Raw genomic sequence first — 25,112 nt, 5'->3', positions numbered from 1 at the left:
ACAAATAAGCTCATTGGCTGAGCTCAAACATTTATAAGCTTAATTCTGGATCCTCTAGATCTTGCTTGATTAATCTAAATGCATTATATCTCTTTCAGTTGCCATCCCATTCTTCACTATACAGGCGAGGTGAGTGACCAGACAACAAAACCCTGGAATCAGGGAAGATGATGATGCAACTCCACCTCGGCATGGTGCACGGGGGACAAGATATCGTTGTCAAGCCTGGCAAACTCTAATATTCTAAAGCATGATGAATCACCAAGAAAAGCCAAGTTTGGACACTGATGAAATCTAAGATTAAACAAGCATGTAAAAGAAAGGAAGAGATATGCACTTGGGGTCCCATTCTGAATGCAAAGTGCTAGCTTTTTGGCAAAGCTCATAGTGAAGGGAGGAGAGCAGTGCTCATTCATGCTTCCTTGTGCTACCATCTGTTCTTATGCAGACATAAAGTTTGATGTTTTTGGAAGACAAATAAAGTATTTAGAATTGGTGAAATCCAGAATTTGATCACACTTCTTGTGAGTAAATTGTTTAAATTTCAATGAGTGGAGGCATACTCCATCATCTAGACAGCATCAAATGATATTAAGAAACTGGACTTCATCATCATTCTTGACTATGGGGACATGTGTGGGTTTATCCTTAATATAAAATAAGGGAAAAAGTTTAATAATTGAGTTGTGTTCTTGGCACGTTGGGATTATAATCAAATCTAATTTAGCATTATGAGTAGTGTTCCTTTCTAATTCTATTCCACAAGCCTTTTGCTCTAAAGAAACTTATCTTTGGTTTTACATTTACCATTGAGCTTCCCTTTGCTAACTTTACTATCATACAAGTGAAGGAAAGTCTAAACTTGATGTTAAATATTATTTTCTAGCTCACTCAATTGATGAGTTGGTGTTAAATATTGCTATTTTTTTAAACAATATGAAGAACAGGAGTCAAATAATAAGGGAAACTTAAATCTCTGTGAAACTTGTGATTTTCGCCTGTCTATAGATGATCTCCTGATCACGTCAGTGGGCGGTTCATTCTCTTACAAGCTGCAGTTTCCACAACTGCTGCTGTAAAAAAGCAGTGACTGCTCTAATGATCAGATCTGCTAGACGTTCTAAAATACAATGATGTCAGAGAACTATAATTAACTTGAAGAACATGTACTAGAGGACATGCACTACACACCTTCTCATCACCACCAAGTGATCAAAGTTGTCATCTGCCATTCTTCACATCCTTGATTTGTTCCCATAATGACTCCATCTTATAGAACCAGTATTAAGAACCCATGTGAACCACATAATAAGTGAAAGCATTTGTCATATCACCTTCAGCAAATCACTGTAGGAAACTAACTATAAAGCTACTTCAGATCTCAGAGAGTAGGTAGGTTCTAGTTTTATCTACTTAAATGAGGACTTCTGCAAGGTCTGATTTTTTAGGTTAATGGGGATCTATGTTAAAATATGGTTTATGGTATTGACGATGGGCCAATGTTAAAAAATATAGCAGAGCCAGCATGGTTGTTCTTCCATTCGAGGACATGTACATGTATTCTACATTTTCCTGGCTTTACTTTTCTGCAATTCTTTAGGATTAACCCTAGCCTTCTTCCATGTGCACTTGGAGATTCTCCACTTGTCCCTCGCTTTGGACTCCAATTCAAACAAGAGCCAGCTCAACAGATGCGTTTTGCTGTAGTTTACTGAAGAACGAATGGCATTAGTTAACTGAAAATGGAGTCTCTTAAGTACATAGCATACAGTAACCCTGGGCATGATTAAACTGTCCTGAGCCACCCTTCCACTGATCCGTAGCAGCATGAATCCAAAACCTCAGAACAACAGCAAAGATACGTATGAAAAGAAACATGAAAGTAAACATACAACTTCGATCCAGATCTCTTGCATTTCCACTATAAACAAAACATGGAGTTTCCACCACTGCAATCTCAAAACCCCTCTTCTGCACTCCTCCCTCCCCCCCTCAATCCCAACATGGGATGGTTGCCTCCAAACTTATGTGCAATTCTCTTCCTCGTCTTTACTTCTTTCTTCTTCTTCTTCTTCATCAATTGCCTGGCCATTGATGAGCAAGGCCAAGCTCTGCTCTCGTGGAAGCTGACTCTGAGCAGCTCCAGTGATGTACTCAGCTCTTGGAATTCTTCGGACCCTAATCCATGCAAGTGGTTTGGTGTTGCCTGCAATTCCAGGCTTGAAGTCATCAGCTTAAAGATCGAGTTAGTCGATCTGAAAGGCCCATTGCCTTCCAATCTCCAATCTCTCAAGTCCTTGAAGATGATAATCCTCTCCGAAGCCAACTTCACCGGCCATATTCCAGTAGAGTTCGGGGAGTACCGTGAGCTCACCTTCCTTGACCTCAGCAAGAACCAAATCGCCGGTGAGATCCCGGCGGAAATTTGCAAGCTGACTAAGCTTCAGACCTTGGCTCTGCATTCCAACTTCCTACAAGGTGCCATTCCGGCCGATATTGGAAACCTCCCCAGCCTCACTCACTTGACGCTCTACGACAACTACATCAGCGGCGAGGTGCCAGCGAGCGTCGGTAAATTGGAGAGGCTGGAGGTTTTCCGTGCTGGCGGGAACCAGAATCTGAGAGGCTCGTTGCCTGCGGAGATTGGCAACTGCAGAAGCTTAGTGATGTTGGGCCTCGCGGAGACCGGTTTATCCGGGAGGCTTCCTTCCACCATTGGATTGCTCAAGAGGATTCAAACCATTGCTATCTATACTTCTCAGCTGTCAGGGCCAATCCCAGGAGAGATTGGCAACTGCACCGAGCTGACCAAACTTTATTTGTACCAGAATTCCCTGTCCGGCCCGATTCCGCCGGAGATCGGCCGGCTTCGGAACCTGCAGACTCTGCTCCTGTGGCAGAACAACTTGGTGGGGGCAATCCCGCCAGAGCTCGGCCAGTGCGAGCAACTGGTCCTCTTGGATTTGTCCTTGAATTCCCTTACCGGAAGTATTCCACGGAGCGTCGGTAACTTGAGGAACCTCCAACAGCTCCAATTAAGTACCAATCAGCTGGCCGGAGCTATCCCGTCGGAGATGTCCAACTGCACCGCGCTGACCGATATCGAGGTGGACAACAACGATCTTTCCGGCGAGATAGGAATTGATTTTACCAGACTGGTGAATCTTACTCTGTTCTACGCTTGGCAGAACAAGCTCACGGGAAGCATTCCAGCGAGCTTAGCTCAGTGCCGGAATTTGCAATCGATGGATCTTTCATACAATAACTTGACGGGGTCGATTCCAAAAGAACTGTTTGGGCTGCAGAATTTGACCAAATTGCTTCTCTTGTCGAATGAATTGACCGGGTTTGTGCAGCCGGAGATCGGCAATTGCACGAATCTTTTTCGGCTTCGGCTGAATGACAACCTCCTAGGAGGAGCCATTCCGGCGGAAATCAGCAAGCTCGAGAACCTTAATTTCCTCGACATGAGCAGAAACCGGCTCGTCGGCCCTATTCCAGCGGCAATCTCGGGGTGCCATAACCTTGAATTCCTCGACCTTCGTTCCAATGCCCTGAGCGGCGCCCTGCCGGAGTCACTGCCGAGGAGCCTGCAGTTCGTTGACTTCTCCGACAACAAGCTAACCGGAGTAATAAGCCCTAGCATTGGATCGCTGCCTAAGCTGACGAAGCTCATGCTGGGGAGAAATCATCTCTCCGGCGCGATCCCTGGACAGCTTGGGTCATGCAACAAGTTGCAACTTTTAGATCTCAGCGACAATTTCTTATCCGGTGAGATGCCAGGCGAGCTCGGCCAACTTCCCGCGCTGGAGATCTCGCTCAATCTCAGCTGCAACCGTCTCTCCGGCGAGATCCCGCAGCAATTTTCATCCCTCAGGAAACTCGGGTGCCTTGACATCTCGCACAACGAGCTCCACGGAGATCTCGGGGTCCTCGCTGGGTTACAAAATCTTATCTCCCTGAACGTCTCCTTCAACGCCTTCTCCGGCAAGTTGCCCGACACCCCCTTTTTCAGGAACCTCCCGCTCGCCGACCTCGAGGGCAACCATGGCCTGCTCATCGCCGACGGCCGGCTCTCTGCTCAAGAAACGTCGAACAGAGCAGCAGTATCCACGCTAAAGCTCGCCATGACGTTCTTGATCGTCGTCAGCGCGGCGCTCCTCCTAACAGCCGCTTACGTCCTCGCGCGCGCAGGCGCCGCGCCTCGCGACGACGCAGACGACGCCTGGGAAATCACGCTATACCAGAAGCTGGATCTCTCGGCCGACGACCTACTCCGGGGGCTCACATCAGCGAACGTGGTCGGCACCGGGAGTTCCGGGGTAGTTTACAAGGTCTGCATCCCGAGCGGCGAGACGCTGGCCGTCAAGAAGATGTGGTCACCGGCGGACGACGACTCCGGCGCGTTCCGCAGCGAAATCGCGGCGCTGAGCACGATACGCCACCGCAACATCGTGCGCCTCCTCGGCTGGGGCCTCAATCGGAGCGCCAAGCTAATGTTCTACAACTACTTACCCAACGGGAGCCTGAGCAGTTTCCTCCATCGGGGGAGGAAAGAGGCTGCGGCGTGGGAAACGCGGTACGAGATCGCGGCAGGGCTGGCCCACGCCGTCGCTTACCTGCACCACGACTGCTTGCCAGCCATCCTCCACGGGGACGTCAAGGCCATGAACGTCCTCCTCGGCCCGAACTTTGAACCGTATTTGGCGGACTTCGGCCTGGCTCGGGTCCTAGCCGACGGCGAGCCGGCTCATAATTCGGACACCGCGACATGTCCTCGTATCGCCGGTTCATACGGCTACATGGCTCCAGGCAATCACAAATTTTGCAACTTTTAATCTCAATTACGTGCTCTTTTGTTAGCATAATCTGATTCATTCTGTATTCGAACAGAGCACGCGTCGATGCAGCGGATAACGGAGAAGAGCGACGTGTATAGCTACGGAGTGGTTCTGCTGGAGGTGCTAACGGGGAGGCATCCACTAGACCCGTCGCTGCCCGGCGGGCTGGATTTGGTTCAGTGGGTGCGAGTCCATCTACAGAGGAAGCTGGACCCGGTTCAGCTCCTCGACGGCAGGCTGCTAGGCCGGCCGGAGCACCAGGTCCAAGAAATGCTGCAAGCCCTGTCTATCTCGGTTCTGTGCGTCAGCAACCGGCCGGATGAGCGGCCGGCGATGAAGGACGTGGTGTCGTTGTTGGAGGAGGTGAGGCGGCCGGCGAACGACGAGAAGAAGAAGGAGCCGGTGGTTGCTTGCGCTGCTGGGGATGTGGAGTTACCGGGGTATTCAAATTGCTCGTCGGATTACAGTAGCTGAAGAAATTAAGCATGTGGCGGTAGCTGCTTAATCTTGGGAAGCAATTTTGTGATAGATGAAAGTTTAATTTGTTTCCCTTGTAAATCATCGCAATTGCAGTTGCCTTTGTGAGTAGAATTTAAGGGAATTCGATTCAGCTCGTAGAACCACCGCTAAAATGACCATTTTTCAAAGTATATACATATTTAAAATGCATTTCAACGGCCTCGAAATTGTAAGATGTAATTGGAAAAATATATCAACTTTACCATTTCAAAGTATCGTTCGTCAAAGTATAATGCAGTTGTTCTTTACCATTGCTGCAAGATATTCTACAGTGCAAAAATATATTTGCTAATTTGCTGACTTCGCAAAGAAGTGAATTCAATCCGAGATTTGAAACGAAAGGTGTGTTGATTTTAATCCTTCCTGCATCGCCGGGCTACGAGCACTCCGTTGGGTGGGGCCGTGAGCTTGACCTCACAGCGAGTGGAGATCCAGTAGGAGAACTGGCCGGCGCCGAGCCGAGCCCTTACCTTGAACCTTCCCCTCACATTGTACACCACGCTGTTCTCTTTCACCTGCTGCTGGAGCTCCGCCGCCAGATCCGCCGGCAGCAGCACGTTGCTGGTGATCATGCGCGTAGCCTCCAGTCGCGACTCCCCCGTCCGCTGAGCGAACGGCCGAAGCGCCTGCACCGCGATGAGCCTGTCGCGGAAGTAGAGCTCCAATCCCAGCGACTGGAACGCCACGTCGATCCTGCGGTTGGAGTTGGAGAAGTTGACGAGGAAGGAGACGTCGCCGTTGAGGTACGCCAGCGAATCGAGGTAGATGCTGTTGAGGCTGGCGGCGGTAAGGTCGACGGAAGGGCTACGCGGCTTGATGACGAGGAAGACCACGAGTGTGACGATTCCTGCGAGGATGAGGAGGAGAGTGAGGACGACGCAGATGATGGCGGCGCACCAGATGAGGGGACTGGTTCGACGGTGGGGCGGGAGGAGCTGAGACTTCCTGGGCTGCGACGGCCCCGAGAACATGGTGGCAGATTTGGGAGGTTGGAAGGGGGAGGAGGGTGAGTGGGAGGTGAGATAAAGCGGTGGCGCTCGACTCGTGGAACTGTGAGCGAGCATCTGAGGAAAAGTGTGGAGGAGAAAACCTTGGGATGAAGTAATGAGATCAATAATGACATTTTAAGAGATGTTTTTTTAAAGAGATTGAAGAATGGGAGGGTGCAGTACGGGATAGGATTGTTATAAGGATTTGAACCCCGATAAAATTGAAGGAAAAACTTTTTTGAATCTGGGTAAAGTAGAGTGATACGGTGTATAATGGAAGGATTTGATCAAGAAAATATGATAGTCAGAATTTAAAGGGATGTGATGGTCAGAAGTCAAGGGGACGTGGCGATCAGAAGTCAAGGGAGTGTGACGGTCAGGAGTTAAGGGGATGTAGCGGTCAGGAGTTAAGGGGGTGTGGCAGTCAGAGGTCAATAAAACGTATCACCCCATAGAGAGGCTGTAATTTTAAAAGTCGTTACCCAGCTAACACTCGGTCGGGAGGTCCAGGTCTAGAATTCAGACAGGTTACTTGGGTGAGGGGTCCAGGTCTAGAATTCAGACAGGTTACTCGAACGAGAGACCTAGGTCGGGAATTCAGACAGGTTACTCAGGCGAAAGGCCCAGGTCGGGAGTTCAGACAGGTTACTCGGGTGAGAGGCCCAAGTAGGGAATTCAGACAGGTTACATGGGCGAGAAGTCCAGGTCGGGAATTTAGACAGGTTGCTTGGGCAAGAAGCCTAGGTCGGGAATTTAGATAGGTTGACCGGTCGGGATGCCGAGGTCGAGAAGTCAGACTAGTAGCACAAGGAAGAAGGAAGAAGGAGAAGGAACCATCTCTACCGGTCGGGTTTTCTTATAGCAGACTTATATATAAAAACTTGATGCGCCTGGTCAGGATATAACGAACTACTCAGATGCACCTCGGTCAGGCTTATCGAGTGCTGGTTGTCAGGAATTCTCTTGTTCATGCCTGATCAACGAAAACGACAATAGAATCAGAGAATCGTAACCACTTATCAGAGAATATCTGTTGTGTGTCAAAGTATATTCCAACGGTCTATGACCAGCTGATAACAGAACCTTTCTCCGACCTATCCTCTGACCTATAAGAGGATGTCAAGTGTCACCCACCGCCAGACATAGTCTGACACCCAACATTGCCTGACACTTGCCAGAAGCCCTAAGTACACATGGTCATATAAAAAGGGATGTCCTCTCCCTGGTACAGGTACGCTCACTCATCTTTTCGCATTTGTCTTCTACTTTCTGTATTTTTACTACTCTTCTGGAGAAAAAGTACCTAACTTGAGCGTCGGAGGGTCTGCTCCAGGGTCTTTTTCCCTGGTTCTTGGTCCCTAACGTGGAGGGGGTGGGTTCGTTTGAGTGTGCGTAGGGAACTCTCGCTTCGTCATCCTAGTCACCGTCCCTCATCAGCAGCCTGAGGAACCCACTCGTGAAGTACTATACTCGTGGGAAGTCTCCATCGCCTTCCGTCAACGCTAGCGACAGGGCAGCCGGCCTTCATCTGACTCAGATTCCGGACGGGATCAATTTGGCTCCGTTTGTGGGAACACATTTACCTATTCTGGAACGTGAAGATGGACGAGATTGGCAAAATCAACGTGACCATGACCGCTGGAGAATACGAGTTATTCAAAGAAGCCAAAAGGCGTGTAGCTTCAGCAAAACAAACCATCGTTTCCCGACTGCGCAAGATGCCTGAAGTTTCCAAGGATCCAACAAATATTTTAGATCGAGGATCTAAAAGAAAGCAGCCCGAGGAGTTTCCTCCGGCCTTCTACAGGGAGCCCGGTCTGGATTTCTATCAGCGGGACCCTGGGTGCTACAATAAAAAAAAAGAGCAACCACAAGCTTCCATGGCAGAGAGTTCCCCTCCCAGGGACTCTAAGAAAGGAAAGGTCATTGCCCTCAAGGAAGAGCCTAGGATAGAACCTGAAGAGCAAGTGCTCTTCTGCCTATAGGTACTAGAAGAGAAGCTACCTAAAGGGTACAAGCCCCCTGCTATTGGGGAATATAACAGTAGCAAGGACCCTGAGGATCATCTTCGCAAATTTAGGAACGCGGCGCTATTGCATCAATATAGTGATGCCGTCAAGTGTTAGGTATTCCTGAACACTATGTCGAGTTCAGCTCAGAAGTGATTTGATGGACTGCCACACGGGTCCATCACTTGTTTTTAGGACTTCAAAACCTCTTTCCTGCGTCACTTCACTAGTAGCAGGAAATATCAAAAAATGGACCACTGCCTCTTTGCTCTCAAGCAGGGATCTGCTGAGCCTTTAAGAAGTTATATTAAGCGCTTTAATCAAGTGGCTCAGGATGTCCCCTCTGTCACTTCAGAGATATTGAACCTTTCCTAAATAACCTATTGTGTTATTTAGAAGTTAAATTAGGAATCACAAATGAAACTTAACATTATTGATTCCAAATTTAATTTATTTATTATTAATGGTTTATACTTAGATCGTAAGCGGAACTTAACACTATTGATCCAAGTCCAACCTATGTTACAAAGTTAATTAAATATTTATTTCTAAAATTGGCTCCCAGGTCAAACATGACGAGGCACAAGGCCTTCTTGAGTATGGGATCATCCACCACTGCCTCGACAAAGCCTTTAATAGAAATTCAATATTTAATTTCCTAAAATAACATTAGGTTTAACCAAAAAGAATAATCGAATCACAAATTTGAAAAACAAAAAAAAAAGAAACACAAATTCGAAACAAATCCGAAAACTCTAGAATCATATGTCTCTTGTGTTTGGTATTTCCAAAAATAACTATACAAAGAAAACTAGTATGATGCGGAAAACAATTACTAATTATACCTTTCTTTGTTAGCAAATAATCTCTTGATCTTCTACCGTATTCCTCTTCTAATCTCGAACGTTGTGTGGGCAACGATCTTCCGAGATAAGAACCACCCAAGCCCTTCTTCTCCAAGCAAGTTTCGGCCACCATCAATTCTCCAAGAGAAGTAGAGGTCCGGCCACCACCACCAAGCTCCAAGGGATGCAAGAAACAAAACCTCCTTTCTCTCCTTCTCCTAGCTAGAAACGGCCACCATCAAGAGCTCCAAGAGGAGATAAAACCGGCCACTAAAGAAGAAGAGAAGAGGAGAGGGAGAACCTCTAGGGCCGGCCACACCAAGGAGGAAAAGAGAGAAAGAAAAAGAATAGAGTTCTCTAGCCATGAAGGCACCTCTACCCCCTCATTTATAATCATTGGTCTTGGCAAATAAGGAAATTTAAATAAAAACTTCCTTAATTCTTTTACCATGAAAAGGAAATTTTTGTTTAATTAAAAAATAATTTTCTTCTCATTATAAACATAGCCGACCACCTTCTAATCCCAAACAAGGAGAGTTTTAATCAACACAAGAATTAAAACTTCCTAATTTGTTTCCGAAAATTTATAAAAAATTTCTCTAATAATTTTTCCCTTCATGGTGGATTATAAAAAGGAAATTTATAAATTAAAATTTTCCTTTTAAATATGTGGACAATTTCCAAAAAGGAAAGTTATCTCTAAAAATTAAAATCTCCTTTCAATCTACAAATAAGGAAAGATATCAAATCTTTTCTTAATCTTTTGTAGAAACTTATAAAAGAGTATATTTAATTTTTAAACTCTCTTTTAAATCATGAACATGGTTAAAAAAAAGGAAAGTTTTCTCAAAATTAAAATCTATCTTTCAATCTACAAATAAGAAAAGATTTCAAATCTTTTCTTAATATTTTGTAGAAAGCTATAAAAGGAAAGATTTAAATTTTAAACTCTCTTTTAAAACCATGGAATCCACATAAAAAAATGTATAAATAAAATCTCTTTTAATGTGATGTGGTCGGCCACATCATGCTTGGATTCCAAGCATTGGTCGGCCACCAACTTGGCTCAGCCACTTGGTCTTGGCCGGCCCTAGCTTGGGTTCCAAGCTAGCTTGGCCGGCCCCCTTGGGTTGGGTAAGAAGTGGGTATGTGGTGGGTATAAATCTCTATATACAAAAAGTTACGATAGGGACCGAGAGGAGGAATTGGTTTTGGTCTCCCGATAAAAATAAGCTTCCCGTGTTCGCCCCGAACACACAACTTAATTTCATCAATAATAATTCATACCACTAAAGAATTATTATTAAACTACCACAGCAATCTCAAATTACATTTTGGGCTCCTTATTATGAGTGTGTTAGTCTCCCTGTGTTTAAGATGTCGAATGTCCACTAATTAAATGAGTTACTAACAACTCAGTTAATTAATATCTTAGTCCAAGAGTAGTACCACTCAACCTCATCGTCATGTCGGACTAAGTCCACCTGCAGGGTTTAACATGACAATCCTTATGAGTTCCTCTTGGGGTCATTCTCAACCTAGATTACTAGGACACAGTTTCCTTCTATAATCAACAACACACACTATAAGTAATATCATTTCCAAACTTATCGAGCTTATTGATTTATCGAGCTAAATCTCACCCATTGATAAGTCAAAGAAATAAATACTAATTATATGTGTTTGTTATTATATTAGGATTAAAAGCACACACTTCCATAATAACTAAGGTCTAGTTCTTTTTGTTAGGATGTATACTAAAAGTCTAGCTTTTGGTATAAACATTTATCTAGAAATAAGAATCACATTGGTCAAATATCTACATTTATGATAAATGTAGTTGTTCAATTAATTTATATTGTAGATAACATGGTGTGTGGTGTCACACACAGAAGATCATGTTATCAGTACCTTATAAATTATAAACAGTAGCTCACGACTAAGATGAAAAGGAACAAACCATTGGAAGATCGTTGTGTAATTAGGTATTAGTTTATCTTAACTATATAATTACACTAGTACACTTAGAGTGTATTGAGTAGGACCATTAGAGGTCGTTTCTTTTATACTGACTTTATAAAGGAACAAAGACCTCAGTTATTATGGAAGTGTGTGCTCTTAATCTCAATATAATAACAAGCACATATATTTGATATTTATTTCTTTAATTTATCAATGGGTGAGATTTAGTTCGATAAATCAATAAGCCTGATAAGTTGGGAAATGATATCACTTATAGTGTGTGTTGTTGATTATAGAAGGAAATTGTGTCCTAGTGATCTAGGTTGAGAATGTCCCCAAGAGGAGCTCATAAGGATTGTCATGTTAAACCCTACAGGTGGACTTAGTCCGACATGACGATGAAGTTGAGTGGTACTACTCTTGGAGCTAGATATTAATTAAGTGAGTTGTCAGTAACTTACTTAATTAGTGGACATTTGTTATCTTAAACACAGGGAGACTAACACACTCATAATAAGAAGGAGCCCAAAATGTAATTTGGGATTGGTGCGGTAGTTCAATAATAGTTCTCTAGTGGAATGAATTATTATTGATAAAATTAAGTTGTGTGTTCGGGACGAACACGGGATGCTTAATTTTATCGGGAGACCAAAACCAATTCCTCCACTCGGTCCCTATCGTAGCCTCTTAATTATAGAGTACTATACCCACCTATACCCACCTTCTTACCCATCCCATAGGGGCCGGCCAAGCTAGCTTAGAGACCAAGCTAGGGCCGGCCAAAGTTTGGTTCATGGGTGTTTCAAGGTGGCCGGCCCTAGCTTGGGTTCAAGCTTGGTGTGGCCGGCCCAAATTAAAATAAAAAGATTTTTATTTTTTAAAATTTTTCTTATGTGGATAACATGAATTAAAAGAGAGTTTAAAAATTTAAATCTTTCCTTTTATAAGATTCTACAAAAGATTAAGAGAAGAGCTAAATCTCTTTCCTTATTTATAGATTAAAAGGTTGATTTTAATTTTGGTAAAAACTTTCCTTTTAATTATGTTCATGATTTAAAAGAAAGTTTAAAAATTAAAAATTCTCTTTTATTAGTATCTACAAAAGATTAAGAAAAGATTTAATATCTTTCCTTATTTGTAGATTGAAATGAGATTTTAATTTTTAGAGATAACTTTTCTTTTTGGAAATTATCCACATATTTAAAAGAAAGATTTTAATTTATAAAATTTCTTTTTATTAACCAATCATGAAGGGATTAAAATTATTAGAGAAATTTTTATAAATTTCTAGAAACAAATTAGGAAGTTTTAATTTTTGTTTTAATTAAAACTCTCCTTGTTTTGGGGAAAGAGGTGGCCGGCCAAATAAATTGGAGAAGAGGAAATTATTTTTAATTAAATAAATTTTCCTTTTCATGGCAAAAGAATTAAGGAAGTTTTTATTTAAATTTCCTTATTTGCCAAGACCAAGGATTATAAAAGAGGGGATAGAGGAGACTTCATAGTGAAGGACTCTATTCTTTTTCTTCCTCTCTTTTCTTCCTTGGTGTGCCCGACCCCTAGAGGTTCCCCTTCTCCTTCTCTCTTCTCCTTCTTGTGGCCGAGACTTCATCATCTCTTGGAGGCATAGAAGTGGCCGGATCTAGCTTGGAGAAAAGGAGAGAAAGGAGTCTTGTTTCATGCATTCCTTGGAGCTTGGTTGGTGGAAAAAAATCTTCATCTTTTGGAAGCATTGTGCTTGGCCGAAACTTGAAGAAAGGAGAAGAAGGTACTTTGGTGGTTTCTCATCTCGGAAGATCGTTGCCCACACAACGTCCGAGGTTAGAAGAGGAATACGGTAGAAGATCAAGAGGTTTTTCTAAAAGGTATAACTAGTATTTTTCCTTTCCGCATCATACTAGTTATTTTAGGAAATAATATCAAATACAAGAGGCATACGATTTTAGTGTTTTGAATTTGCTTTCGATGTAGTGTTCTTTTGTTTGTTCTTTTCCTTGTGATTTGATTGTTCTTTTCGGTTGACCTAAAGTTATTTTAGGAAATTAAATATTAGCTTTCTTTAAAAGGTTTTGTCTAGTCGGTGGTGGTTGCTCCCATATCCAAGAAGGTCATGTGCCTCGCCACATCAGTACTGGGAACCAATTATGGAAATTAATATTTAATGGAAATTAATATTTAATGGAATTAATAACTTAGGTGATTTGGATCGAACGTGTTAAGTTCCGCAGGAGATCCAAGTCAAAACCTAAAAGAACAAATAGATTATATTTTGGATCAAACGTGTTAAATTCCGCAGGCGATCCAAGTTTAATTTAAAAAAACACATGGTAGTTAGGAAAAGGTTCGGACCTTTGTACAAAATTTTTGTACAGTGGAACCATTAGGTTTTCCGAGTAGCAACCAACACTTTTATCAAGTCAGTATAAAAAAAACTTACCTAAATGGTCATACTCAATACACTTAGAGTGTACTAATGTAATTTATTAGTCAAGATAGACTAATCCCTAATCACACTACGACTTTATCGACGGTTTGTTCCATTCCATCTTAGTCGTGAGCAACTGTTTATAATTTATAAAGAATTGATAACATGATCTTCTGTGTGTGACACCACACACTGTGTTATCTACTATATAAATTAATTGAACGGCTACACTTAGTATATATAAATGTAGACACTTGACCAATGTGATTCTTATTTTTAAATAAATGTTTATAAAAAAAACTAGGTTTTTAGTATACACTCTAACAATCTCCCACTTATACTAAAAGACTATGCTGCCATAAATGCTGCCATACATCTGATTCTCAACCCTTCAACATGCCCATCAAAAGCTCTTGCCTTAAGGACCTTAGTGAAAGGATCTACAATGCGGAAAAAAAAATTACTAGTTATACCTTTCTTTGTAAACAATAACCTCTTGATTTTCTACCGTATTCCTCTTTTTATCTTGGACGTTGTGTAGGCAACGATCTACCGAGATGAGAACCACCCAAGCCCTTCTTCTTCCTTCTTCCAAGTTTCAGCCAAGCAACTTTCTCCAAGAAAAACAAGTCTCGGCCACCAACCAAGCTCCAAGGAAAACTAGGAAACAAAATCCTCCTTTCTCTTCTTCTTCTCCAAGCTAGATCCGGCCACCAAAACAAGCTCCTAGAGATTGATGAGGTTCGACCACAAAGGAGGAAGAAAAGGAGGAGAAGATGCTAGGGCCGACCACCACCAAGGAGGAAAAGAGAGTGGAAAAATAGAAGAGAGTTCTCATTGTGAAGGCACCCCCTCCCTCTCTTTTATAATCCTTGGTCTTGGCAAATAAGGAAAGTTTTAATAAAAACTTTCTTATTTTCTTTGTCATGAAAAGGAAAATTTTAATTGATAAAAAATAATTTTATTTTCTTTTATTAAAGTGGCCAGCCACTCATAGCTCTAAGCAAGGAAAGTTTTAATAACACAAAAATTAAAACTTCCTAATTTGCTTCCGAATATTTTAATAAAAATTTCTCTATTAAAATTTCCTTCATGGTTAGTTATAAAAGAAAACTTTTATAAATTAAAATCTCTCTATTAAAACATGTGGATGATTTACAAAAAGGAAAATTTTCTCTAAAATTAAAATCTCCTTTCAATCTACAAATAAGGAAAGATATCAAATCTTTTCTTAATCTTTTGTTGAAATTATAAAAGAAAAAAATTAATTTTAAAACTCTCTTTTAAAATCATGAGGATGGTTTCATAAAAGGAAAGTTTTATCAAAAATTAAAATCTTTCTTTTAACTACAAATAAGGAAAGATATCAAACATTTCACTTAATCTTTTGTAGAAAGCTATAAAAGAAAAGATTTAAATTTTAAACTCTCTTTTAAAACCATGGTATCCACATAAAAAAGATTTAAAAAATAAATTCTTTTTAATTTAATGTGGTCGGTCACACCAAGCTTGGATTCAAGCTAGGGCCGGCCGCACAACTTGGCTCATCCTATTTGCTTGGCCGACCCAAGCTTGGGTTCCAAGCTTGCTTGGCCGGCCACCTTAGGATGGGTATAAAGGTGGGTATAATACTCTATTAATAAGAGGCTACGATAGGGATCGAGAGGAGGAATTGGTTTTGGTCTCCCGATGAAATTAAGCTTCCTGTGTTCGCCCCGAACACCCAACTTAATTTCATCAATAATAATTCATTCCACTAAAGAATTATTATTAAACTACCGCACCAATGTCAAATTATATTTTGGGTTTCTTCTTATCATGAGTGTGTTAATCTCCCTGTGTTTAAGATGTCGGATGCCCACTAATTAATTGAGCTACTGACAACTCACTTTAATTAATATCTTAGTCCAAGAGTAGTACCACTCAACCTTATTGTCATGTTGGACTAAGTCCACCTGCAGGGTTTAACATGACAATCCTTATGAGCTCCTCTTGGGGATATTATCAACCTAGATTACTAGGACACAGTTTCCTTCTATAATTAACAACACACGCTATAAGTAATATCATTTCCCAACTTATCAGGCCTATTGATTTATCGAGCTAAATCTCACTCTTTGATAAGTCAAAGAAATAAATACTAAATATATGTGTTTGTTATTATATTAGGATTTAGAGCACACACTTCCATAATAACTAAGGTCTTGTTCTTTTATTAAGTTAGTATAAAAAGAACTTACCTTAAATGGTCCTGCTCAATACACTCAGAGTGTAATAGTGTAATTTATCAGTTAAGATAAACTAATACCTAATTACACTACGACTATTCCAATGGTTTGTTCCTTTCCATCTCAGTCGTGAGCTACTGTTTATAATTTATAAGGAATTGATAGCATGATCTTCTGTGTGTGACACCACACACCATGTTATCTACAATATAAATTAATCGAACAACTACACTTAACTTATAAATGTAGATATTTGACCAATATGATTCTTATTTCTAAGTAAATGTTTATACAAAAGCTAGGCTTTTAGTATACATTCCAACAAGGTCGAGGGCAGTTGAAGCAAGGAGAAGGCGACGACGGACGACCTTTAGGGTTTATAAAGCAGAGCCCTTAGGAAGCATCGAAGGGGGGGGTATGATAACTCGAGCCGTTAAATCAAGAGGCTAGAGTTATCTAGGGTCGTGTGCAAAAAAGTGCTTGTCAATCATAGTAATGGGAAAGGTTTGTGGGGCACGTGCCACTCCCTGATGAAAGGTATTAATGATGGACGTGAAAAGGAAATCATAGAGAGAGATTTGTATATGACAGCAACTCAACGCAGAAGGTCATACGTCGGGTGGCAGGACGGCCATGCGGTTACCTTGGGAAAGGGAACGAAAGACCATACGTCAGGTATTGAGATGGTCATGCAGTTACCTTGGGAAAGGGGAAGGAAGACGAAAGGAAGTGTCGATTTGAATTTGGTGCTGTCATTTTATTTTTCTATCTCAAAAGCAGGGTAAGATTTAAAGATGGCTTATTTAATTAAAGCTTACGTAAGATATTTTGAGATTGCAGGGGACATCACAAGTTACGCATAATTGGCTCGACCTCTAAACGTAACACCAAAGCAGGAGTTCCTGGACTAATTCCTAGGCCAACCTTCAAACATCAATCAGATCTCCAGACCAGTTCCGAGGGGTTTTTGAACGACCTCTCGGTCGGGTCCCAGACTCTCGCCCCAGTGCGAGTTATAAGTGAGCCTGCTCTCACGCCTAACGACCTCTCGATCGTGATTCCAGACTCTCGCCCTAGTGCGAGTTATAAGTGAGCTTGCTCTCACGCCCAATGACTTATCGGTCGGGTCCCAGACTCTCGCCCCATGACGAGTTATAAGTGAGCCTGCTCTCATGCCCAACGACCTCTCAGTCGGGATTCCAGACTCTAGCCCCATCGCAAGTTATAAGTGAGCATGCTCTCACACCTCCAGATTCTCGCCTCAGTGCGAGTTATAAGTGAGCTTGCTCTCACGCCCAACGACCTCTCGGTCGGGTCCCAGACTCACCCCAGGGCGAGTTATAAGTGAGTCTGCTCTCACGCCCAACGATCTCTCGGTCAGGATTCCAGACTCTCACCCCAGTGCGAGTTATAAGTGAGCATGCTCTCGCGCCTCCAGACTCTCGCCCAGTGCAAGTTATAAGTGAGTTTGCTCTCACGTCCAACGACCTCTCAGTCGGGTCCCAGACTCTAGCCCCAGGACAAGTTATAAGTGAGTCTACTCTCACGTTCAACGACCTCTCAATCGGGATTCCAGACTCTCGCCCCAGTGTGAGTTATAAGTGAGCTTGCTCTTACGTCCAACGACCTCTCAGTCGGGTCCCAGACTCTCGCCCCAGTCTCTCACACCCAACGACCTCTCGGTCAAGTCCCAAAATCTCACCCCAACACAAGTTATAAGTGAGCTTGCTCTCACGCCCAATGACCTCTCGGTCGGGTCCCAGACTCTCGCCCTAGTGCAAATTATAAGTGAATTTGCTCTCATGACCCTTAATGTTTCAGTCTGGATTCCAGACCCCCACCTCGGCGCAAGTTTTAATGATTTGAAAGGTCACACCAAAGAAGAAATACCATGGAAGGAAGGAAAACACAAGCAAAAAAGCATGAGCAAAGGCTCACAACATAGCCTGATTAGCATTCATTTGATAAAATTCAGAGGATATTCTTTGAAATACACACTATCATATTAGGGGTGCCAGTTATGCCAAACTCCCTTTCAGATGGCAGGATCGGGTGGGCTCTGATGGCTGGAGTTATATGCTCGGCCTGCTTGCTCCAGTTGAGCTCGTACCTAAATCAGTTCCATCTTGATATGTTGAAGGGAGTGGCATTGTTGGGTGATAGTTTCATCTTTTATCCGATTTTCTTCTTGAAGAAAGGTCAGAGAATCCTCATATTTTATCTTCATATATGTGATAAAGTGGATCTAGCTCTCCAAATCTGCATAAGCCTTATGCTTCAAAGCTTATTCAGCACGGGTTCGAGACTTAGCAGCCAACCAAAGTTCCTCCATCTCTCAAAGAAGGGAAGACTGAAGGTCCCTACTCTAAGTCATCTCCAATAAAACCTCATCTTTCTGTGCAAGTAACCGAGTCAGATGGGTAAGTTGGTGACGTAAAGATGATATTTCGTCAGACCCCATTGAAGGTTCCATGGCGTGTAGGAGCACAAGGAAAGCATAAGTGTAGGAGGGGGGATAGCTCTTCTTAAAGAGATGAAAATAAAGCATGCTCCTTGGGGCGTGCAACTACCTCCAGGAAATGATGTCACATTTAGGGGCACGTTACATATTCCTAGATCTAGGGATAGATGCAGTAGCCCAAACATCCAGGAAATTGTACAGCACTTGGTAGCGTGGTAAATTCCCAAGGACCAGGGGAAAGGGAAAAGTGGTTAATGTCTCGGTAAGAGGGTCAAGTGAAACCGGATTCCCATCTAGTCAATCGGATCTGGGCCTCCTTCGACTAAACTTGAGAGAGAGGCTTGTGATACGGTGCATAATGGTAAGGTCTGGTCAAAGGGATGTGGCAGTCAGAAGTAAAGGGACGTGGTAGTCAGAAGTCAAAGGGATGTGATAATTAGAAGTCAAGGGGGTGTGACGGTCAGAAGTCAAGGGGGTGTGACGGTCAGGAATTAAGGGGGTGTGGCAGTTAGAAGTCAAGGAGACGTGGCGGTCAGGAGTTAAGGGGGTGTGACAATCAGAGGTCAAGAAGACGTATCACCCCACAGAGGGGCTGTAATTTTAAAAGTCGTTACCCAACTAACACTCGGTCGGGAGGCCCATGTTTGGAATTCAGACAGGTTACTCGGGCGAGGGGCCCAGGTCTGGAATTCAGATAGGTTAATCGGGCGAGAGGCCCAGGTCGGGAATTCATATAGGTTACTCGGGTGAAAGGCCCAGGTCGGGAGTTCAGACAGGTTACTCGGGTGAGAGGACCAGGTTGGGAATTCAGACAGGTTACTTGGGCGAAAATCGCAGGTCGGGAATTTAGACAAGTTGCTTGGGCGAGAAGCTTAGGTCGAGAATTTAGACAGGTTGACCGGTCAAGATGCCCAGGTCGAGAAGTCAGACTAGTAGCACAAGGAACAAGGAAGAAGGAGAAGGAACCATCTCTACCGATCGGGTTTTCTCATAGCAGACTTATATATAAGAACTTGATACGCCTGGTCGGGATATAACGGACTACTCAGATGCACCCCGGTCAGGCTTGTCGAGTGCTGGTTGTCAGGAGTTCTCTTGTTCATGCCCGATCAACGAAAACGATAACAGAGTCAGAGAATCGTAATTACCTGTCAAAGAATATCTGTTGTGTGTCAGGGTATATTCCTACGGTCTGTGACCAGCTGATAACAGACCTTCCTCCGACCTATAAGAGGATGTCAAATGTCATCCACTGCCAGACATGGTCTAACACCCGACATTCCCTAACACTTGCCAGAAGCCCTAAGTACATATGATCATATAAAAAGGGTGTCCTTTCCATGGTGCAGGTACTCTCACTCACCTTTTTGCATCTGTCTTCTAATTTTTATATTTTTACTGCTTTTTTAGGGGAAAAGTACCTAACTTGAGCGTCGGAGGATCTGCTCCGGAGATTTTTTTCCTGGTTCTTGGTCCCTAACGTGGAGGGGGTTCATCTGAGTGTGCGCAGGGAACTCTCGCTTCGTCATCCTAGTCACCGCCCCTCGTCAGCAGCCCGGGGAACCCACTCGTGAAGTACTGTACTCGTGGGAAGTCTCCATCGCCTTCCGTCAATGCCAGCGACAGCACAGTCGACCTCCATTTGATTCAGATTTCAGACGGGATAATAGAGGGAAAAAAATGTTCCGTATTAATTAATTATAATTTTTTTTTATTTACCTACTTATAGATACTTGCAAATAAGCTTTTGAGTCATGGAATGGGCATGGCCGAAACGCAATGGTTTTGAAACATGACCTAGTTAACAGATCCAACCGACAACAATTTGGATTGGTTCAAAAAGAAAAACCGCAAGCTACCAGAACACTTTGGTTTAGTGTTGTGACATTGCCAACTGGGCACGACATGGGCCAAGCAGAGCGTGATAAACAAACAGGCCTCAGTAAAATGACCGAGCTGTTAGTTGGGCCGGCTTCAAAGAGTGCTAGCTATGACATTTTATTTGAAGCCTACCTTTAAGTTGTTAAGCGAACTTTAAGAAGTGTTTTCTTTTAGATCAGACTTGAAATAATATTTGTATATTCAGAGCTGCAATACACTCCACGCCATCAGCCACCTGAACAAGTTTTCCTCGTCTGAAAGCATGCTCCGCGGGTACATTATTTTAACACATCAAGATCCTAATAAAAAACTGTCTGAATCTTTCGCAGAAATTTCCTTGATCAACTTGGAAAAGACAATGCCGCCAGTTGCATCACTGAGCTTCATGCTTCAACTAGCCAGCCTACCAGTCGAGGCTGATAAGAAATTGTCTCGAGATTTTATTATTTGTCTTTGGGAAAAGGACCAAAGAACATGGTTCTTCAAATCCTAACTTTTCCGAAAGATAGCGACCAGCTATGATGGATATTTACCTCTTGGCAATGCTGCTTAGTGGAGAGTTTGAGTTCTTTACATTGAATGACACAGCAAATTCTTTCGCAGAAGTTTCCCAGATCAACTTAGGCCAAGCAGATATGAAATTGTCAATGGTGATTTGACCTTTGTTTGCTTCTACAACTTTTTTTGGCCGTAGTTGGTCATGAAATATCCATCCACAATAAAAAAAAATGGCAGTGTAGCTAGGAATCTTACACAGAAGTTTCATAGATCAACTTGGAAAATATGATTCCAACAGAGACATCACCAGGATACAGACTTCAACTAGGAATCTTATTAAAGCAGATAAGAAGCTTTCAATGGTTATTTGGCCCTTAAAGTATCTTTATCGTATATCCAGCACTATATAAATATCCACCAATTAATCACCATGGCACTCAGAGCTCTATTGTCTTCAGTCACAGTAGGAAGATAAATACTGGATCCACTCAGTCTTCTCCTTGAACATCCTTTCAAGTTTCAGCAACGGCAGATGAAGAATAATGGATCCAAGTAGAGGAGAAACCAAGTCCAATTCATGGGTTGTAAATTGTTTTGGATGAAGTACCAAATGCCAGCGAAGCCTTTTAGGTGCAAGAAAACACCCTGTAAGTATATAAACCTAATGATATAACATATGATCAGAATCATACCTACAAAATGAAATTGAAAAAATAAGTTTGTATTTTGGCCAGAGAGGGTTCATCAGTTGAGGACCAAAGAAGAGGAGGAATAGAGCAAAGAGGAGAATGGCTCGAGTTGACCTTCGATGTGCTCTCCAGAGGTTGGATTCTTTACTGGTGCGAGAACAATTGCTTCAAGGGTTCAACAATGGCATCAAAGATATCAGAGATGAACTCGAGAGTCTAAAGAAATTCCTCAGTGAAGCTGATGCAGGTGAAGACAAAGATGAGCTAAAAGTATGGATGAGGCAAGTAAGAGAAGTAGCATACGATATTGAGGATCTTCTGGAAGAATATATGATTCACTTTGGCCAACCTCAAAGGCAAGGATTCTTGGGATTCCTGAGTAAAACAATTCACAACATAAAGCATTTGCGCACTCATCGCCGCATGTGTATCACAATCCAAGACATTAAAGCCCGATTACATGAGATCTCGGGGAGAAGCAGCATACACAGGTTTGCCTCTAATGTAAATGACTCTTAGTTAGAGAGAGTGCATGATGTGTAAAATTACTTGTTGGTTCATGACTACATCCATGTAGGGATGGTTGTGTGTACGTGTATCGGAATCTTGGTATTGAAGTTATTTGTAAATTAATAGAAAGTCTCCTCTTTCCCTTTATTTGTTTTGTTCCTCTTCTACAGAGATTGTTGATCTTGGTTAGTTTGAGCTAGTTGGTTGCACTATCTGAGTTAGTAGATATTCTCTCATGGTCTCAGAAACACAAATTTTTCGTTCATGAATTTGTATTATTTTGAATAACCGCTAGAACTGAACATGTGTAAAGGCTGAAGGCACATCTCTGTCGCTAAAGGTTGCCCAAGTAAAACAGTCCGGATTTAGGAGGCCCAATTGTACTGCTCCAGATTTGCTCTTATTGAAAGCCCACGGTATATATGGAAGTACGGGCCTAAACTTCTTCTTTCATCTATTTTCTCAAATAATTTTCAATTCAAAATTCATTAGAAAATAGCAAAAGAATAAAACTCGCATATTAATGAAGAAAAAGAATAAACAATCGGAATTCGTAATTCTCGCAAATATTTGAAGAATAAAACATATATATATAAATTAATAAACGGCATGCAAATCTCTGGCGAAGATATCAGCCTTACTCAGACAGCGGCTGAATTGCTATTTGCATTTAATTTGTAGACTGGAATTTTGGGGGAAAAAGGTTTTCCAACTCGATGTTGAACAACCACAAACTAAAAGAAAAGATAGATGGAAATAACTATAAGATGGCAATCATTAAAGCGAATTTTGAAAAAAAAAATAATTAAGAAAATCCAGATCCAAGCATCCAATTAATCAAGCCCAATGCGACAGATCATATCGACAAAAATACAGAAAAGAAAATCTCCAAACACTATAATCTAGCAATCGAAACTTCCCCGTCTGATTCCGATCTATTAACTGAAGGTGGAAGCCAAAAGAAATAAAACTCATCATAACGGAGAGGGGGTGACGGCGGGGAAGAAGGGCCGACCGGCGGGGGATCGGCCGGCCGGCGGCGGCTCCTCTAGATTTAGGGCGTCCCTGATCTTGTTGAATCCGTGGGCGAAGACGCCGAAGCCGAAGACGAAGCCGACAAGGAGGATCGCGAGCAGTAAGAGAAAGCAGAGGCAGCATGTCCTGCTCGGGCAGCACATAGTAGCAATGGGATCGAGTGCTTCGCTTCTGGCGACGAGGAACGGAGCGAGGTTTTTGGATCTCGAAGGAAGAGAGCAGCAATTATAATTGGGTTCGATAAATAATGTACAAGAAATACAACGGTCTTGTTTGGTTTTATGCCTGATTCAAGCTTTTTAGCTACCCGTTATTACCCTGCTTATTAATGGCGGGTATCTTTTTGGGTTACTGGGGGATGAACAATTAGGTTTTAAGGACCCCTACCGGCTCTCGGGGATCGTGTGGCGAAACATGGCCCATATTATTTGATTTTTGAACCTTATAATTCTTCATTTTAAATAAAATAAATAGGATAGTTTCATTTTTAAGGGATTTTTGAACCTATTAAATAAATTTTCTATAAAAGTACTCTCCCTTCTTTAGCTGGCTGGCTTCCGACCTGGAACTCTCGCGTTCGATCATGGCCTCCTCACTTCCCGACTTCCGCGGCCGCAGAAGCGGCCCTCCTCTTCCTCTTCCTCTTCCTCTTCCTCTTCCTCTTCCTCCTTCTCCTTTCCTCTTCTCTCTTCCGCATCTCTTCCTCTCTTCCTTTCGGTTTGCATTATCGAAGGAAGTAGGAAGAGATGGATTTGGTTCCCAATATTACCTTGCTCGCCGTTCTCCTCCTCCTTGTATCGGTGCCGATGGCCGGTTCTACCTTCATCTCAGGTATGATCCAAGAAAAAAAATCATTATTGAATTGATATTGGCGCTATAGTTCCTTTTCTTGGCCCTGTTCTCCGAAGTCCGAACTTACGAGCTGGGGTTTTGCCTTTGACTTACATTTGGATAGATAATGTGCTCAAGTCGCGTGGATCTGCTGGAAGGAGTTTGCTTCAGGCTCAATCGAGTAAGAACTTTTGACCTTAATCACTTCGTTGTTAACAATCTTTTATCTGAGAGAGCCCATCTTCCAGTTCGTTGACGCTATGCTCAAGTTACCTGTTTTCACCTTTTGTTGATGAGCTCAATATTTTATTTCGCCAACTTTATGATTCTGTTTTCTCTTCTCTTTTGACTTTCAGAGGGGGCAGTATTGCACCGATGACATGAGAAACAAAACACAAATCTGTGTTTTCTGGTTTACAGATTAGTTCCCATAAATTTTTTTGTTCTCCATATTGTTTATTGAAACCGTTTTATTCGGACATTAGTTCTAGAATTTGGGTCCATTTTCATGCATTTATCAGATGCTAATAGTTTTAAGATGTGAAGATTCAAAGAACCAGTATCTATCTGTCTTGTGCCAATAGTTTTTGGATCTTGATATGTATTACTTGCAATTTAGAACTCAGTACATTTAACTGTTGAAAGTATGGCTATACAAATTAAGTGTTTAGTTCCTTGATGTACAGACAAATTAATACACCATCTTTATGTGAGTTTTAATCCTCTTCCGAGTGAATTTTAACAATGCGATTGCTACTTGAATCTCAAATGGACTGTACATGTTCTCTGTAAATAGCCAATTCTAGATATTTGTCAGCCTGCCAGTGAATGATCTAACAGAAAGTGCTAAATCTTTTCTTTGGAAATCTATTGTTAGGTTGCCCTATCGACTTTGAAAACTTGAACTACACGATCATCACCAGCATGTGCAAGGGTCCACAATACCCTGCTAATTTCTGCTGTACTGCTTTCAAGGAATTTGCATGCCCTTATGCAGATCAGTTGAATGATGCCTCAAATGACTGCGCCACGACCATGTTCAGTTACATTAACCTCTATGGAAAGTATCCTCCAGGCCTCTTTGCCAGTGAATGCCGTGAAGGCAACCAAGGCCTCGCTTGTGATGCTCTTCCCCCAGGTTCAGAGAGTGCCGATGCAAGCTTTGCCATGACAGTTCAACGCTCCACCTCCCTTGTACTGCTTTTTTCTGGACTTATAACATTCCTTTGTTGGTGAAACTTCCATAGTCTACTATCTCACGGTCATGCCAAATCTATGAGTTCTCTGAGAGTCAAGACAAATTGAGCCACGCCTACAAAGCTTATTAGGCACCGCTACTTCTCGCCTGTGTGTATCATTGTGTGTGTAACAACAGTGGAACATTGATTT

General features: G+C 42.4%; 3 protein-coding genes across 3 annotated transcripts; 2 read left to right on the top strand and 1 right to left on the bottom strand.

Moving 5' to 3' along the window:
- The first annotated feature begins 1,768 nt into the window (after positions 1-1,768).
- LOC122028592 (LRR receptor-like serine/threonine-protein kinase RGI3) lies at positions 1,769-5,526 on the top strand. Its single transcript, XM_042587433.1, has 2 exons — positions 1,769-4,812; positions 4,894-5,526. The coding sequence occupies exons 1-2, from the start codon at positions 1,935-1,937 to the stop codon at positions 5,313-5,315; spliced, it is 3,300 nt and encodes a 1,099-aa protein (XP_042443367.1). The 5' UTR covers positions 1,769-1,934; the 3' UTR covers positions 5,316-5,526.
- Positions 5,527-5,534: 8 nt separating this feature from the next.
- Positions 5,535-6,466, bottom strand: LOC122028593 (NDR1/HIN1-like protein 13). The gene has a single exon (XM_042587434.1). The coding sequence runs from the start codon at positions 6,422-6,424 to the stop codon at positions 5,714-5,716; it is 711 nt and encodes a 236-aa protein (XP_042443368.1). The 5' UTR covers positions 6,425-6,466; the 3' UTR covers positions 5,535-5,713.
- A 16,993-nt stretch (positions 6,467-23,459) lies between these two features.
- LOC122028723 (GPI-anchored protein LLG1-like) lies at positions 23,460-25,112 on the top strand. Its single transcript, XM_042587586.1, has 3 exons — positions 23,460-23,723; positions 23,848-23,904; positions 24,601-25,112. The coding sequence occupies exons 1-3, from the start codon at positions 23,639-23,641 to the stop codon at positions 24,957-24,959; spliced, it is 501 nt and encodes a 166-aa protein (XP_042443520.1). The 5' UTR covers positions 23,460-23,638; the 3' UTR covers positions 24,960-25,112.

This window comes from Zingiber officinale, chromosome 10B (assembly GCF_018446385.1).
Source record: "Zingiber officinale cultivar Zhangliang chromosome 10B, Zo_v1.1, whole genome shotgun sequence".
NCBI classification, from domain to species: domain Eukaryota; kingdom Viridiplantae; phylum Streptophyta; class Magnoliopsida; order Zingiberales; family Zingiberaceae; genus Zingiber; species Zingiber officinale.
This window is presented reverse-complemented; position numbering and strand designations above follow the sequence as displayed.